The sequence below is a fragment of the Petaurus breviceps genome, unplaced genomic scaffold (assembly GCF_028583685.1).
Source record: "Petaurus breviceps papuanus isolate PSGF00001 unplaced genomic scaffold, PetGlider_PUasm1.0 221, whole genome shotgun sequence".
NCBI classification, from domain to species: domain Eukaryota; kingdom Metazoa; phylum Chordata; class Mammalia; order Diprotodontia; family Petauridae; genus Petaurus; species Petaurus breviceps.
The window spans coordinates 2,808,491-2,827,625 of NW_027185877.1; the positions used below are offsets into that span (position 1 = coordinate 2,808,491).

General features: G+C 38.4%; 1 protein-coding gene across 1 annotated transcript in view; it reads right to left on the bottom strand.

The window, feature by feature from the left end:
• Positions 1 to 19,135, bottom strand: part of OTOGL (otogelin like) — a 205,653-nt gene that overhangs the window by 132,489 nt on the left and 54,029 nt on the right. The window contains exons 18-23 of the mRNA XM_069094774.1: positions 13,064 to 13,188; positions 9,785 to 9,994; positions 6,754 to 6,919; positions 5,029 to 5,103; positions 4,148 to 4,200; positions 2,328 to 2,490 (exon numbers count right to left, since the gene is read on the bottom strand). Of these exons, the coding sequence (XP_068950875.1) occupies positions 2,328 to 2,490; positions 4,148 to 4,200; positions 5,029 to 5,103; positions 6,754 to 6,919; positions 9,785 to 9,994; positions 13,064 to 13,188 (792 nt within the window). The remainder of the gene's footprint in view (positions 1 to 2,327; positions 2,491 to 4,147; positions 4,201 to 5,028; positions 5,104 to 6,753; positions 6,920 to 9,784; positions 9,995 to 13,063; positions 13,189 to 19,135) is intronic.

Consider the following 19,135-nt stretch of genomic DNA (forward strand, 5'->3'; position numbering starts at 1 on the left):
TGAATATGGAATGAAGGCATAATACTGGTGATTTAAAGTGGAGAAAGTGTTGAAGTCAAAGTCAGGAAGACCTGAGTTCAAATCCCAATCCAAACACTGACTAGCAGAGTATCCATGGGCAAGGCAACCAACCACTCTAAACCTCAACTTCTTCATCAATAAAATTAGAGCTAGACCCTGGGCCTTCCAGTTCTTGATCTGTGACCTTATGAAAACCCTACTTATTAGTGTTACTTAGCTTCTGCTGAGTGTTCACTATTCACTCATTTTTCTGAAAGGATTTTCTTGGAGGATACAGGAAGGTATAGAGGAGTTGTGATTCAAATCACTGAATGCAATAGTCACATAGAGGAGGTCATAGGTCTACTGGAATGCTTAAGTAATGAAGCCCAGGATTCCTAAAGATCCAGGACTGTTTCATCTTTGTGTCCATGGCTATATCTACAGTGCCAGACACATAACACGTGATTAATAAATGCTTGTCGATTGAAGTCACAATAAAACTTTCTACAAAATAATGACTGGGCCACTATAGGCTGTGTGATACTGGGCAAATCACTTGGCTTCTTAAGTGTTCCAAGCAGAAAAGGGGCATTGGTAGAAGATCCTCATGGGAAACTCCCAACAGATAATGAAATCACAAGTCCAGTTCAAAAGAAAAAAAAAAGGCATGAAAAACACAGCCCTCCAAGCTCTGACTATTCTTTTGCTCTCTAAAATGGAATCCTTGCTTCCTTTGACCTTTCTGAATCTTTGTGATTTCTGTCAGTCACTGTTTCCATCCTCATGGATGGGTAGCTGTTCTTCATAACCCACTTTCTTCCTATCAGACATCGCTCTTTTGTCAAGAAACTGGAACCCATCCCAACTCACTCGGATTTTCTTCACATCTAGATAAGTGTCATTTATACCATTGTCTCTTACTTGGTAGATAAACTACAGGTCCTCCTCTTTTTTTTTTGACTAACAGCTCAGAAGGGCTGCAGCACAGTTACCTCTCTGAATGTGTGCATCTATTAAGACTGAATGACTCATTTGCCTTGAGAAGATTGCCTTCAGAGGACCATCTCTCTCTCTGCTCACTCTCAGAACACACCAGTGAGAGTAAGTACCTTACAGAAAAGGAAAAAGCCTCCAGAAGATTTCCCACCATGGAGGAGACCTTTCTGTCATGAAATTAATTTAAGGGAACAAGAAGTAATGAGTACTACCACGTAAATTATAGACTCCTTTCTAAGAACTCCTTTAAACAGAGCAAGGAAGTCATTACAATGGCCTGCTGAAAAAAAGGACGCCTGAAATATCAAAGGTTGTCAGACCTTTGGAGATGCTAACTCCATATTTGAGATAGTATCTCAAAACTTCAGTCAAGTCAGTGGAATATGTGGAAAGAGTTTCCACCTGTAATTTCAGTATTGAAGTAATAATAACTGACCTTGATATGGCACTTTAAATCTTCCAAAATATCTTACGTCTAATATCTCATTTGAGCCCAACAACAATCCTGTGAGCAAGCATAGGAGTATTCTTATCCCTGGTTTACAGAGGAGGAGACTCAAGCCCAGAGGAAATGAGGGACATAGGTCACATAATCATTCATTAAACCAATTAACAAGCACCTTCTATATGTAAGACACCAGGCTAGAGATTTAAAGACCAAAATGAAATAGTCTATACCCTCAAAGAAATTGAATTCAATAAAAGAAGTCAATCTGTGCAACTATAAAATGCATACATAGTAAATGCAAAGTAAAAGGATAGCTAGGTGGTGCAATGGACAGAGCCCAGCCCTGGAGTCAGTCAGAAGGATCTGAATTCAAATCTTATTAGCTGTGAGACCCTGGGCAAATCACATAACCTTGTTTGCCTTAGTCTCTTCATTTATAAAATGAGTTGGAGAAGGAAGTGGCAAACCACAAAGATACAAAACAGTATCTTTGCCAAGAAAAACCCAAATTAGGTCACGGAGAGTCAGTCACAACTGAAAAGACTCAAAAACACAAAATAATGTTTTTTTCAACACTACAATTTATATAAGGTAGTGCTTATACAGACAAAGCATCAAAGTTGGATTCCAACTCACAATTTCCTGACTTCAGGCCTAACCTTCTATCCCCGAGACCACATAACATCACAAAGTCAGATATGTATATAACTCATTAAATTAATAAATCTATGTTAGCTGTCAACAATCAATTGCAAAAAATAACCTTGAATGGTGTTATTTTCACCAAGTAAAGGTGCCTTTAGAAAAAAATAGTTCAGATCAAACCCCTTGACTTGAGGTCTCTTTTTGACAAACACTAACTCTTCAAAGAACAGCTTACCCTGGGGGACAAATACAGCCACTTGCACAAGGTGGAGATGGGGTACAGGTGAAGTTCATAGCCAAGTTTACGCAAGTGGTCTCACAGTTCACACCAGCTGATGGTAATTCTGGGTCAGGAAATTTGCAGTCAAAGTAGCGTTTTCCTTCTGGGCATGTATGAACTTCAGAGATAAAACATAGATTAGATATTATTAACTCCATGTAATTTGCAGGTAAATAATCACACAAAACTGTACATTTGTGTTTTAAATGTGTCCATAAAAATAACAATAGGACCCTTGGCTAATTATTACTCAGGAGGTTTCACAGAACCATTCTATGATTCTATGTCTATGAATTTTATTAACAATAATAAAGATAATAGTACTTTATATAGTACTTTAAGGTTTACAAAGCACTTTACACATGGCTTCTCATTTGATCCCCACAACAACTCTGTGATGGAGGTGTTATTATTAGCCCCCCCTTTTACAGATGAGGAAACTAAGGTTGAGATCAGTGAAGTCACTTGTCCAGGGGCACACAGTTAGTAAGTGTTTAGTGTAGGATTTCAATTGATCAGTTTTTCTTGATCCAGATGGAGCATTCTCTCCACTGTTAGCTGTCATTTAATAACAACAACAACAGCAATATTAACATTACTTGCTAAGTGTATTATAATAATTTTGTATGCACCTTTTATATATTGGAGAACAGAGCTGGTAGCTGTGGCAGTCAGACAAATTGGTAAATTTTCTGTAGGATACGAAACTCATGCATGAACTAGATATCTTGGATACAGGTACCAGATTAACGTGGCCCTATATAAATGAAGAACAGCTAGGGGGTGTAGTGGATAGAGTGCCAGGCCAGAAGTCAGGAAGACCTGAGTTCAAATTTGGCCTCAGACACTTACTGTTCGACCCTGGGCAAGCCACATAACTGTCTGCCTCAGTTTCCTCATCTGTAAAATGAACTAGAGAAGGAAATGGCAAACCATTCTCGTATCTTTGCCAAGAACACCTCACATGGGGTCAGGAAGACCCCACTGACTGAATAATGACTGAATAATAACAAACAACACATAAATAAAGTCCTAAGTATCCTAATCCTCCCAGGTGCTAGGGCCTTCCCAAGTTCCAATGTTACTTTGAATTCATTTCCTATAAATCTTGTAAATGCTTCTACCCCCAATGGAAGGTAAACTCCTTGTGGGCTGGGAATATTTTATTTCTGGTTTTGCATTCCCAGTTCCCAGCACTGTGCTTGGCACATAGTAAGTGTGTTCAAAATGCTGCAGATTGAATGACTCTAAGTTAAAAATATTTAACTATTTGGTAGATGTGAATTAGCCTTGCAAATGAGAACCACCATCACCATTCCTTTGGGGAGGTGGGGGAAGATTTACCACCAGTACTCTTCCTGACCAGCAAACTAATTGAAAGTACTTTGTCCCTCAGGCAGAATAAATGTGAAAGTGGCTGTAAAGGTATCTCCCTCCCTTCAAATCCCTCCCTACTAGTAGGTTCCCTAAGTGCAGGTGGAGGGAAGAAACTCCCAGAGAAGAAACTCAAGACTATACAAATGTGTAAGTGTTCTGTAAAACTGCCTGAGGCACAAAAAGGCTAAGAGACTAGTCTGAGTAAGAGAGCCAGCCCTTTACAGAAATGGGACCTGAATCCAGATCTTTACTCAAAAACCTAGTCTCTGTTCCTTCCCTTATACAAAGTAGGTGTAAAAGCAATACTGCTGAGTTAATATATGTTTACAATTGCCATGTTTAAATTAAATAGGAAAATGACAGTCTGGACCAGAGGAAAGACTATCTCTATGACTCACCAACGGTAGCAGGGGAAGGCTCAGCACATTTCACTGTCCCATTTAAACACTGACTAATAGAAGCAAATAAATGATTGTTACAAGAAATAATAACTCCAACCAACCTTTCTTTTTTGTTTCAAAATCTCTCAAATGTTCCAGAACTAGAAGTCTACAGGTATGAGGGTAAAATCCTATGCCTCAGTTATTAGCAAATAATAAGACCTAGGGCCATTCGACTAAACTATAGGGGTTGACCCTATGGTCCTTCCCTGGTGCCTCATTTTAGCACAGAGGTGAACCTAGGCTCTCAAAAGCTATGCCATTAGAGCATAAGCTAATTGGCAAGTCCTACCAATAGTAAATGCTTCTTCAAATATAAGGCCACCAATAGATGAGAGAGGAGAAAGTAGAAGAGGAGGAGAAGGAGGAAGAAAGAAGAGGAATTAAAGAAAAGAGAAGAGGGGAGGAGAGAGATTGGGAAGGAGAAATGAAGAGAGAAAGGAAGGAAGGATAAAGAAGGGAAGAAGAAAAGAGACAAGAAGAGAGTCAGAGAGAGGATGGCTAAATTCTGTATGTTGTGCACTATGAAAAGGTTGGCTACAGGGTAATGGTATTGGGAGTTACCTGATTAGAAACAGCCTTATCACGAAAAATATTCAGTTTCTCACACCAGTTGAGTTTCACCTACTCACTACAAGTCCTACTAGAGAAGAATGAACATAAATCCCCTTTTTAACAAAAAGTACAAATCTCATGGATTTCTCACCAAAGGCTAATAGCCACAATGCCTCATATATTATTTTATGATTCAGATTAATTTTTTAAATTGTCACATTACCAAAATGTATAACCTGAGTGTTAATAACATACTAAGCACAAACCCCATATCAGAAACATACCATAAGCCAGTTGGTGTGGCTACAAGCTCTCCAGGTTGATATTGACTGCCTCTATAAAGGCAATGGCAGCTAAATCTGTAAAAATCAATGTTTTAAAATTAATAACTCATAAACTAATGGGAGATAATAAACAGGACCTCAAATTCTATATGATAATAATTTTTTATTTAAGAATAAATTTATTTACTAAAGAGTAATTTTATTTATTAAAGAATAATTTTTCTTTACATTTTAGGACATTTTGATATGATTCTATTAACAAAGAAGGAAAAAGAGTTTATGTAAGAAGTACTATTTGAAGACAACTTTGAATGAATTTTTTTCAAAATAAAACCTAAATGCCTTTTTCATTTAGGTCACAGATTACATAGACAAAAGCTTCTTTTCCAGGGGAAATTTTAAAAAAACTGACTAGGATAATCTATCTGCCTATATGTAAAACTAAAACATAACTGGATTTGAAATCTGAAGGCCTAGATTCCAAACTCAGCACCAACGCTTTCTAGGCTCACAAAAATAACTAATAGTTAGGATGCCAAGGGGTTAAATCTGGAAGGGACAAATCACTCCAAGTTGGTGAAATTAGGATAAGAGTGCTCAGATTAACTCCACCCTCGATTATTGAAAGGACAACACTTTGTAGAAAATAAAGCACTGATGTTATCTGGTTAGCGGAGACCCCTTAGCAAAAGGAGAAGGAAAGCATGGAGAAAGAGCTGGAATAGAATTCCTGATGGACCCAGCAAGTGCAACCATTGATCACCAAAGGCATTTTACCAGCCTACTTATATTCTGATCTAGTTTGCCTTTGACTGGTCCAAGATTGGTGGACGTCAAGAGGAATTCCAATTCCCAATATAAACCCTGACTTTCCCAAGCTATTGCAATTAATCTGAACTTGATCAGTTCCTGATGCAACTTTGAGTTCACTATATCCAAGTTTAGGAAGGAAATTGGGGACCACGGTGGACTTTGCTATGGGCAAAGGGCAAGGGCCTATCAAATCTCAAATAAATCTCAAATTTGAACCACAGGGTGTTGATCAAATTGATATTTATTTTAATATCAATAAATTATATCCAAGAAGCATTGAGATAGTGGATAGAAACCTAGCTATGGAATCAAAAAGATCTAGGTTTAGGTCCCTCCACTAGCACACAACTAGCTCTGTGACCTAGGACAAGTCATCTCAATGTTCAGTGTTTCAGACAAACCTCTAAAACTATGACTTGTAGAGCAGTTTCTGATCTGAACTGACATGGGAAGTTTGTTCAGTGGGAATTTCCTCTACCAAGGAAATCACAGGTCAAGGCCCCCCCCCCCAAAAAAAAAGTTTATCTTAGTAAATTTCTTGTAGGTATAAGCTTTTCCTATTCCAGCTAGTGCCAAATAGCAAGCACTGTAGACATGTGAGTTTCTGATAGTATCTTGATAAGGTCTTTCAGGGGAAATGTTAAGTGTCACAAACAAAACTTGCATTACACTTAACCATTTGTCCCCATTTTCCTTTATTTTGCAGGTGCAGCAGAAGCAATCCTTAGGATGAAGCACCAGATTCCTTAGATGTAATTTTAACCCACAAAAAAAGAATTTGTAAAAGGAAATCAAACAAAACTGAGGAGGGTAAACATAACTACCCTGAAAAGTCTGTGGAACCATTTTGTTTTCTGAGCTATATAGAAAGACATCATGCAGGATGCTTTTAAGTCTAATTCTATGACTTACATGGGCACACAAAAGTTAATTGCTTCATCAAAGTATTTGCCTTCTGGACAATTACAGCCTTCAACACAATCATCATCACAGCTCTCCATGGAAGAAAGAGAGGCACAGGAGTGATGGCAGAAAGATGAGCAGGGATGGTACAGCATGCCTTTCTGGCAGACCACAGCTGAGGATAAAGCATCATCATTCATGAGCTATTTCTATAGAGACTGGAAACACTCTCTAGTGCTTTGATGAATGTCAGAAATAATTAGCATCAATATGCACATGAAAACTCTGGAAACCTAGAAGTGGAAGGACCTCAAAAGTTCATCAATCCAAATCTCCTATCTCCTGCCTACCTAGAAGGTTATAATGAAGCCATTGTGGGGGCAGATGTTAGTAATTTGTTTTTCAAAACATTTCCAGAGATGGAGATTCCACAACCTTCTTTTGGAATCTGTTTTACAGTTTAGTTACTTAGTCAAATTCTTCTTAATGTCTATAAATAAGTTTCTTGTCACTGTAACTTGTCTTCTTGTTTTGTTTTTCCATGGAAGTAAATAACTAGGCATTATTCTTTTTAGTGTGATTTTTAAACTTGTCAGTGTTAGACATGCAGTTTCTAATTAAAATCACCTCTACTCCTTTGATTCTCTACTCAGTGATTATTTTTCTTCTATCACTGCATTCATTCTATGAAGTTCCAAAACTGTCCAGCTTCTCTACCTTTCTCTTTATTATTCTTTAGTCACAAATTGGCATAGCTAGCCACTAACTTTTTCCTATTCACTAAAAAAGTCCAGGTGCTGGAATGTCCCATGCCCACCCTGGTGCTCAATCAATCTATCCAGCTTTACATGGAATATGGTGGAAGAGTTAAGCTCTCTATGGTGCTCAGAGAAGTGAGCAACATTTTTTAATTTGTGTAATCTTCTGTGGGAGAAGCAACATAAAAAGTAAAAAGCAGTTGGGCCAAATGAAAAGGAAATTCTGTACATGTTAAGGAATAGTGAAAAAAGGCCAGAAGTTGAGTTCAAGGAAGAGAAATTCAGGAAAATTGAGATAAATTTGAAGAAGGAAAATCTCCAAGTCCAGAAGCTCATTCTGGAATGTGCCTAAAGAATGTTGCAAGAAAAATACAATTAAGGAAGATTAAGGAAAATATAAAACTGGAGTTCTAGAGACTAATGAAAGGAAATTGAATGGGGCTATAAAGTTTAAACCAGTTGCTTAGAGTTGCAATATGAACATAGACAAGTAATATTTAAAAACAAAAACAAGAAAACACCTGAAATCTCAACCAGAATGGAAATTAGGGAAAACTATGCAATGAATTGCATTGAGTGAAACTCTCCATAATATCTGAAATAGTAGGAATAGGAGAAGTATCATAAGATAGGAAAAGGGAAAATTTTTAGCTATCAATAAAGGTAAGTGGGGTGGGAATGAAGTTGGTAAGCTGGTCAATGAGCCTGACTGCAATTCCTGAGAAAATTTCATAATGGATCATTAAAGAAAAATTAATAAATTTATCAAAAGGGATACAGTCAGTGAGTAGAAAAAACCTGAATGTTCCATCAAGAATAAGTCATACTAGACTAAACTTAATCTTTTTTGATAGAATGACTAAATTGGTAGATGAAAGGAACACTATGCGTACAATTTAACTAAATTTTAGCAAAACTTTTTGACGAAGTTTCTCATGCTATTCTTGTGGAGCATATAAAGAGATGTACACTAGACAGCAATACAATTAAATGGTTCAGTCCCAGTTGGATGTCCAGACTCAAAGAGTAATTGTTAATGGATCAACTTAGCAGAAGGTCTCAAGTTGAGTACCACAGGCATCTGACATTGGCCTTTGAACAATTGGTTAGAATTGAATAAGATGAAATTCAATAGGGATACATGTTGAGAATTACACACCTGGGCACAAAAATTTAACTTAACTACTAGGAGACGGGGAGGAGGATATGATTAGACAGAAGTTTCTCTGAAAAAAGATTTGAGGGTTTTAGTGAACACCAAACCCATGAGTAGCAGTCAAAAAAACCTAATATAATCTTGGACTGTATTAAGAGGTGTGACTTCCAAGACTGAGGGGGTGATAGTCCCCCCTGTATTCTGCCTCCCTCAAACCTCATCATGAGTATCATGGGAACCATAGCTTAAAAAGGACATTGCTAAGCTTGAAAGTGGTCAGAGGAGAAGAGCCACAATGAAGAAAGGCTTTAAGTCAATACTATTTATATGAGGTAGGTTGAATGAATCAGGGATATTTTATTGAGAGAACAGAAGATTCTGTGGTGCCTTCATAGCTGCATTAGAAGGCTATGATGGGGAAGGGGAACTGTGTGTGTTCTGTTTGACCCAGAAGCAGAGTTTAGAAGGTGCAACAGCAAATTTAGACTTGACATCAGAGAAAACTTCCTAACAATTAAGAGCTTTCCAAAAAGTGTAATGGACTTCCTTGAGAGATGATATTTTCCCCCTTCTTGGAAGTCTTCAAGTGAGGGATGAATGACCACTTGTCAGATAAGTTGTAGCCAGGATTCTCTCACGTGTGAGTCTGACAAGATGACTGCAGGGGTCTTTTCTCACTCTCCAATCTCTGACACTATTCCTCAGGTCTCCCCCTATTTGGGTGGTCATGCTCATTTTGTTAGTCTAAGGGATGTGGTTAGCTGATCAGAATGGGCTCTTAAGCCCCCACCTACTTGAAAACCTCTCTGATTTTGCTAAATTATACTGAGATGCTATTATGATTAATGTGAGAAGATTTAACAAAACTTACCCATGACAAATTTGAGTTGTCAAATAACTGTAAGTTACCTATCATGTATGATGCAACTAGTATGATTTCAGTATTGGGTCCCTTTGTTAATTTTCAATTACAGGACAAGAAGTTTAAATTCCCTTTTTAAAAAAATTCCATTACATAAAAGGAACAGACAAATAATTATACCATACCTTTTCTTAATATAAAGCTGTCGAAAACATGCTAGCTTTCCCTGACACCCTTTCCAATTTTGAGAAAAGGAATGCTTACCGCAGAATGAGACATGAGAGCGGAAATCAATGAAAATTCCATGCTTGCTACAGACATAGGCATAATGCCCCAGGGCATTACATAAACAGCTGCTTCCACACTTGCATCCATCAAACCGGCAGAGCTGATAGTACAATCCTGGACTGACAGCGTCGTGACAGGGAGCAAAGAGCTCTTGGTTGATGACGTCACAGAGAGCGGCATATCCAACTAGGAAAGAATGAATCCTTTTTCACAATTCTTTTTTTTTTTTAATTTTCTTGTATATACAAACCAGGAGACAGAACATTCTTTCCTAAGCTCTAGCTTCTTTCAAAGCAGCCCAGAGGCCACCTCCTATGGAAAGCACTTCTCTTTTCTTCAATTTTTTAGTGTCTTTTCCCCTTTAAAATTGCTTTCTATTACTTTGGATATGCCTAAATCTACTCATCTCTTTGTGTGTTAAATCACATATCATGAATTCATAGTACCTTGAGAGAGCAGATTGTTAAATTTCCAGTATGAGCATTTATACTTCAGAAATCAGCAAAACTACAAATCAGGACTTGGTTGATTGTTTTGCTGATTGTCTAGACTTTAAAAAGCAATAGAAAATTGTTAACAATTCAGATTAAACTTAGAAGTGTATCATACATACTTTTTTCTTTTTGGAGAGTTTGTTGTTAAACATTTACTAGAACATACCTCCATGTCATATACCTGTCAGGAGAAAGTAAGTTCCTTACAGTAAGGAACTATTTCTTTGTTTGTCTCTGTGTCCTGAGTCCCAAGTCCAGTGTCTTGCACACAGTTTTTTGTTCAGCCATTTCAGTTGTGTCCAACTCTTTATGACCTCATTTGGGATTTTCTTAGCAAAAGCATTGGAATGGTTTGCCATTTCCTTCTCCAACTCATTTGACAGATGAAGAAACTAAGGTAAACAGGGTTAAGTGACTTGTCCAGGTTCACATATCTAGTAAGCATCTGAGGTCAGATTTAAACTCAGAAAGATAAGTCTTCCTGACTTCAGGCCTGACACTCTATCTACTGTGCCACCTAGCTGCCCTCTCAAACATAGTAGTCTCTTTATAAATGTTTGTTATATCAAACTGAAATAAGTCATTTCATCAATCAATACATTAAACCAGGTCTCTTTCCATTAAAAAAAATTTCCAGGGCAGACCTGAATGATTTTGTTCTAAATGTGTTATACTAAATATATTTGTCATATTTATAATATTAAATGTAAAAATTTATTAAATATTAAATTTTGTTACGTTAAATATATAACAAAACTATCTCCAGTGAACTAATAGTTTGGACATTTTTATGTTAGCTAGAGATTTTTTTATAACAATGTTTCTCATAACAGGAATTAACATGTCATTCTTGTTTAATAATAAATCCATTAAATAGGAAAATGACATTAGATGAATACTTTTAACAAGAGCTTCGGCAGTTGGAGTGGGGGGAGGCATGAGAAAGACCCCAAACAGGAAGCTACTGGCCACAGTACATGTGGAGAGTGATCAGGGAGAGGAGAGGTTGTATGTGAAAAATGTGGTGGAGATAGAAATGACAGGATTTGGCAAGTAATTGACTATGTGAGGCAGGTAAGAGTAGACTTGAGCAGGAATTTGCAAAGTTGAGTGACCACAAAGATGGTGGTACCTTTGATTAGGGAGAGAGCAAGTTGTAGCAGAGTAGAAGGTAATGAGTTATTCTGGGACATGTCCAGTTTGAGATCCCTCTAGGACATTCAATTCAAAATGTCCAGTAGACAGTGGGTAATGGTAAACTGGAGTTCAGAAGAGAGAGTAGAGATCAATTTATAGATCTGGCAAAGATCAACCTAAGGTTGGTAATTGAACCCATGGCAGCTAACAAATAGTAGACAGAAAGGAGGACTAATACTGAGCTTTGGGTTATACCTATATTAGTGGGTATGACATAGGCTTCATGGGCAGCTAAGTGGTGCAGTGGATAGAGCACTGGGCAGAGAGTCAGAAAGATTTGAGTTTAAATCCAGCCTCAGACACTAGCTGTGTGACCCTGGGCAAGTCATTTAACCCATATTTGCTTCAGTTCCTCATCTGCAAAATGGGGACACAGTGGAGAAAGAAATAGCAAACCACTGCAGTATCTTTGCCAAAGACCCCACTGGTCATGAAAAATTGGACATGACTGAACAACAACAACAACAAAAATGAGGGTGTTGGACTATATAAGCTCTAAATTCCCTTCTGGTTCTATCTATGATCTTTTTAACTTGATTTGTAGCCTGCCATTCCTTCCACTATCCTATCTTGTAGGCCCACACTAAACATATAGAATTCAATAAAAACATCCACAAAACAGCACTATAAAGTCCATAGCAAAATAAATTGGTTTCCTTCTTGATGTGCAGTCAATGTTAGCAGCATCTTAGAAGCAAACCACAGGAACACATTTCTATCAAACAAATAAAAGAATAAGTTAAAAGAAGCATAAAATTTAAGTATATGTAAATACATGTATATATATATACACACACACATTTTATACCAAATGATTCTATGAAGAGTCTAAAAATCCAATTTAAAGCCAAATATGCAGCGTTTATTTACATCCTCCACCTTTCCTTTAAGGGAAGGACAGACAGACGTTTTTGGCATGTGGGTTTCCCAGACATTCCAAATTGTAGCACTGAGATAAAACAAGTTCAGTTTGCTGCATCCTAGATCTCACACTGCTTGCTGAGGTCACAGAGTCCTTGCTGACCAGCTCATTTCTCCATTATTTATGCTCTGAGTCTGGCCCTGTTATCTGATGGCAAGAAAGAGACATAGCCAGGTATTTGTACATTTGGCTGTAATACAATGGAACCACAGTTGGAATGTGGCAGATCTCCTAGGACTAACATATTCCAACTGTGAATGTACGAGATTGTATCGGAGCATTCTAGGAGGGTCGGAGATAAATAATACACTCTGGAACACACAAAATGGGCAAATGTATGAGTATAAAGAAGATGAAAAATTAATAAATCCATTAACTAGGGAGTGACATTATCATATGAATAGTTTTTAAAAGTATTTTCCCCCAGTGGTCTTTTCAAGGGGCTTATTTCAAGAAAGGAACATTAAGATTTTTTTTTTATTCTTAGGGTATTAACACGGTAAGTGTATGTAGCAGCAATTATTTTGATCGTGGTGATAGAAAAACAGAATTGAAATTCACCACCCAGTTAATGCTCAGCCCCAATATGCTGCTGATGCCCAGAAGAATCCCCCAAGGTCGTATCTTCAACTGAAGGCTTACTGTTTTCTTGGTTGATGTTACATGGGTCTAACAGAGGAACTCTAACAGGTGCAAAACAAGCTGAGGAAACTTTCCATGCATTTCCATGGAGCTGCGGAGTCCCTTCAATCATACCTCCTGGAGACCTAAAAAGAAAAGAATAAGAAAGGTAGATCTGGTGGCTGATTGCAATATTTCTCCTAGTTGCTTCTTCCTGGCTGGATTCCCCTCTCTTCTGGATGCCTCTATTCTGAATGAAGGATGAAGGGAATTTTAGTCTATCCTTTAGGTTTGCCAAGAATGAGCTATAATGAAAATCTTTGCTCATGGCCAAGCCTTGAAGTTCAAAGGATATGTGTCTCTTCTAAGGCCTGAGGCTATCCTCAAATGAATACACTGACACTCTTTCTGATACAGTATTAACACATGTCTTTTGCCCTTTTTTGTACCCCAACATTTAGTGCACTGCCTGCCACATAGTAGGTTGACAAACCAACCTTGCCTAAACACCATGTTCTTTACATGATTGTGAGGCACTGATTGGAGTGAGATGTGTGCATACAGACAAGCCTGAGAGTGAGATATATCTCAGCTCATCCGTCAGCTTAGGTCAGTCCCAACTAGTCAAATGTTTCAGCCTTGGTACACAATTCAGCTACAGCTACATAGAAACAACCTCTCATTGCAGTGTGTTAAGGCAGAAGGGGGCCAAGAGGAATGGTATTTCAGGTAGGCTGGTGGCACAGTGGATATGGTTCTGACTTAGAACCAGCAAGACCTAAGTTCAAATCCAGTCTCAGACACTAACTAGCTGTGTGACTTTGGGCAAGGCACTTGACCTCTGTTTGCCTATATTTGTTCATCTATACATTTTTAAAGGCCATCTCCCAGGCTTGCTATGAGAATCAAATGAGATCATATTTGGAAAGTGCTTAGCACAGTGCCTGGTGCATAATAGATGCTATATAAACATTAGCTCTTTTCACATATCCTAGTATTTTAAATTCCCCATCCACATTTCCGGTTGGTAGTCACATGCTGGCAAATATTTAACAGCCAGCTCTCAAGAAAAAAAAATATACATGACACACCTTTAAATTTAATCTGCATTATTAACATTTTCTCCATCACCTACTTAAGCCCCTAGACAATCAACAGAACAATAAATCAACTCTTAATTTGTACCATTTGCCAATTTCTGAGGTGTAGATGCTCACTTTTAAAATTTAACAACTGGCTCTTCTGTTTGAGCTAACTCCAGCATACCCCTGCCAATCATTCCAGAATGCTGCCTTCCATTCCTACCCTCTGCTATCTATTCTCCATTTCTCTTCCTTTTCTGTTCTCCTTATCTTCCTACCTTCCTAAAGTTCAAAGATACAGCAGATTTAGGCAGGGAGAGAAGTGGGGTTAGGGTTCTTAGAACAATCCCCTGGAGTTTTTGCCGGTCAGATTTCATTTAAATGCTCTTAGGAACAAATGAAAAGTTTAAGAGGGACAAGGATTATTATATATTCTTTTTCTTTTTGAAGGATAAATATCACTATTTTCATTGTTGACTTACTATAATAACCCACCTAAAAGCAATTTTCAAGTGATTAAAATTGTCCGTTTCTACTTTGTTTGCCATAGCATACTGATTCCCTGTGAAGCAGAGGAATTCAACTTCAAATACCAGAAAGTTAAACAATGCTTGCAAGCCTTCTCTTCCCTTGAAATAATGTTCCGCATTGGCATAACTTTTGCTTGTTTGCACATGGAAGAAGTTGAGGCCTTAGAATTAAGTAGACAGTTTTTTTTTTTTTTTAAAGCAATTGGGGTTAAGTAACTTGCTCAAGGTTACACGGCCAGTTATTATTTCTGGGTGTGGTGCTGAGTATCTGAGCCTGGATTTGATCCAGATCATCCCGACATTGGAGCCGGTGCTCTTACTCGCTGAGCCACCTGGCTGCCCCTAAGCAATTGGGGTTAAGTAACTTGCTCAAGGTTACACAGCCAGGTGTTTCTGGGTGGGTGCTAAGTGTCTGAGCCCGTGATTCGATCTCCAGGTCTTCTCAACACTGGAGCCGGTGCTCTTACTCACTGTGCTACCTGGTCGCTCCTAAGTAGACAGTTCTACCCTCTAGCCTGTGTTAACTGCTAACCTATTCTGACACACATCAGAGCAAGAAAATGGATTGAAATAATCTTTTTTTTGTTACTCAATACATTTCTGTGGTATTAACAGAATAACAAATGTTAATATTCTCTCTAAAAACATAACTGAATTAGTGATATAAAAATTGAAAGAACCACATCTGAGATGAGATAAAAGAGATAGTCAATAGTGTGTATATAATCATGACTCATGTACTCAAATGGACCTATGATAATGTAGATCACAACCCATACAAGTCTGCCCAACCTCTATGGTTCCTGTCTGACACCTGGTAGGTTCACAAGAGTACACCCAATGTTTCCTTCCTTGACTTCTCCTGACATTGCACTGGTCTACTCTGACCCTCCACCTGTCATCATCCCTCATCCTTGCCATATATTCAGCCCAATTTCTTTTCTCTTCTACTTAAATCCTTTGATGACATCTTTATTTTTCTTACTCAGGGTACAAAAAATTATGAATAGGACACTACTAACACTCATCATATACTTCTCCATTGTAATCTGAGAAATTTAAAATTCTTCAGAGACTGTCATATTCCTCATCTCGCAGCCATGAACTTAGGTATATATGAATTCAAATCTGCCTCAGATATTTCCTAGTTGTGTGACCTTGGGCAAGTCACTTAATCTCTATTTGCCTCAGTTTCCTCAATTGTAAAATGTGGATAATCATAGCACCCCCCTAAAAAGTGTTGAGCAAGATGGCTAAGTGGCACAGTGAATAGAGCACTGGCCCTGGAGTCAGGAGGACCTGAGTTCAAATCCAACCTCAGACACTTAACACAAAAACTAGCCATGTGACTTTGGGCAAGTCACTTAACCCCAATGGCCCTCCAAAAAGCAAAAAAAAAAAAAAGTACATAGCTCTCTTGGGCAGCTAGGTGGCGCAGTGAGTAAAGGTGATGGCCATGGAGTCGGGAGGACCTGAGTTCGGTTTTAGCCTCAGACACTTAACACAAAAAAACTAGCCATGTAACCTTGGGTAAGTTACTTAACCCCAATTGCCCTCCAAAAGGCAAAAAAAAAAAAAGTGTTGAGCACAGTACCTGGCACATAGTAGGTGCTTATTCCCCTCCTCTTCTCCTTCCATACAAAAATTCTATTCTAATTACTACAATTAGTTATTAAGATAAAAGCTATCTTTTCCTTAGTTCTTATCCTCATGATATTCTCCCTGCCTGGAATATCTTTCCTAACTAGTCACATCCTACACATCCTTCAAGGCCTAGTTTAAGCTCAGTGTCTTCCATAGAACCTTATTCCAGCTCACACTGACAGTTCCCACTTCAGAACATGTCATAAGCTAAGGTTCGGTAACTTGACCAGAATACCCATAGGATTCCAAAATATATGGAGCTCAGAAAGCACTTAGACTCCCTCAACAGGCAGAACATTTTCATCTTAACATCTAGCTAGCACAAAGAATGACAAGACAGGGGACTGAATCTATGATTTCACTGGGGAACTCCTTAAGTGAGGAAGCCCCTCTACTAATGCTATTAGTACCTTCTATGGACCTTAATAGCTTTGGATAGTTGCCTGGAGTACTGAGAAGTCACACAAAGTCACATAGTCAGTATGTGCTACATGTGCCAGGAATAATTAGTTAAAATACAGTTACTTGGTACTCTTGGCAGCTGCACCCTAGGGGAGCTCCTTCTTGGTCCGGTCCCACCTGACTCCTTCACCCATTGCTGGCCTCCCCCGTAGTATCTTCATACTGTCCTAGATTTTCTGGCACAGGGGCCATGTTTCCTAGGAACTCTGTCTTCCCTGATAGTGTGGTGTCCTAAAGTCTCTTCCTCTATGGGATTTTGTGTCACAAGGTTAGAGATCTTGCTCCCAAGATCTCTTATCCCTCCCACCTGAATTTGTCTTTTAAAACGTTATTTGGAAGGCACCACTTCAGCTGCTTGATGCAGATGTAAGAATCACCAGGGATATCTGTGCTGCCACATAGCATACTTAAATACTTATAGAGTTCTGTGACTTCCTCAGTATGGCTACTCCCTTCACTGGCAACCTCACAACACCTCCCTGCCTTAATGGATAGTTTCATGAATGACTGGGGCCAAAAAAGGATCATTCCCTATGACCAACGTTCTGGAGATGGTCTTATCATCTAGGATATTATGTAGGCTGTTCCTTGAATAATAGAGACATACGTACTTAGGTATTAGGGTTATATATGAAGTGGTAAGATCTCCCATGGCCCTGCAGAACCTGGGTTTGCTGCTTCATCAAAAGAAAGATGGCAGTGTGCTATAAGTGCAATGAACTTTGTGGAATCGGAATAGTATGAGTTCAAATCTACCCTCTGACAAATGGTGATTTTGGGTAAGTCACAAAGCTTCCTTGAGACTCACCTTCCTCATCTATAAAATGAGAGGATTGGACTAGATGATGTCTTATGGTTTCTTCCAGCTCTAAATTTGTGATCCTCTGCTCATGACTTAGTAGATGCAAATGTAGTTTACTTTTTAACACTAGAAGGAGCAGGCAAGTCAAATAGCACAAAATTATACTTGGTCCTTCAAGGAAGTCTTAAATTTTGGTCACTTTTATATATCAGTGCATACCTATAATAATCCCTGACATACAAGAGACACTTTGCTGATTAACTGATGTATTTTAGTCTTGTCTTCCCCAACTTAGCTCCTTAATAGCAAGAGGCCATTTTTCCCAAGTCTTCTGTAGGACCCTGGGTGCCTAGCCCAGTTCTGGGCAAGAAATAAGTGCTCAATGAACACTCATCAACCAACTGCTTAAAAACTCAGATGATTCAATGTTGTTCTCCATGTCTAGAAAGTGTGCACAGCAGCCAAAACTAAAGTAACTGGGAGACTAAAAAAGTTGTTTAGAAAAATTGTTATTATGTTGGATAGCGATGGTGAGCAGATCTGTGATTTCATTGGAGCAGGGAAGTTCTGAGTGAGTTCTCGACCTCTGCAAACTGGCATCTGGCCTAAAGCACTGAGAACTTGCATGAGTCGTAATTGGTCACACAGCCAGTAATTGTTGTGGGGGAGGGGGGAGGGAGGATCTGAATACAGGTCTTTCCAACCTCAGGATCTGCTCTATACACAAAAATGTGCATATGCATGCATATATGTATACATGTGTGTATATATATATACTTACACATGTGTATATAGGGTGTCCAAAAAGTCTTAGTATAGTTTTAAATGATTAAAACTTAAAATTGCATTAAGATTCTTAGGACACCCAATATGGCAGATGGGTGTGTACATATGAGTACACACAACACACATATCTGTGTATATATCTATATGCAGAGAAAAAGATAGAAGGACAGACCTTGTTCCCATGCCAAGTGCTGAGAGTGATGGAAAGTAAAAACAAAATACTCTCCTTGCACTCAAAATTTACTCAAGTAAGTCCTTGCACTTACCAGACACACTTTCCAGTGAGGGGAAAAGACAACAACAGAGACAGCTATACGCTATGATGTTGCATGATAAGTTCACTAGGAAATCAGAAAAGAAAGTTAAGATGGGAGAGAAGGTCATCACTAATTATAGTGATCAGAGAAGTTAACCCAAAGGAGGTGGTATTTGAAATTGGCTCTAAAAGAAGCATTCAAACAGACCAAGATGGGAGGGGAAGGAATCTCCAAAACAGGAATCTCAAAGACTTGCCTGTGGCACAGAGTTGGGGGGCCATGATGTATATTTGAGAGACTGAAACCATACAGTTTGGCTGAAGTGTACAGCACATGGAGCGAAGTAAGAAGAGGTAAGATTAGAAAGGTAGGGTGGCATCTGCTTCTGAATGGTCTTGAACACCAAGCAAGAGAAAATTAAATGAAGTTGATGTTGAAAAAGTTAGACTAATTTTTAAAATATAGTTATGCTTCTTACTATAATAAGTAGCTATTAGAGAACTTAAATCAATGATTCATCCTTTAAGAGA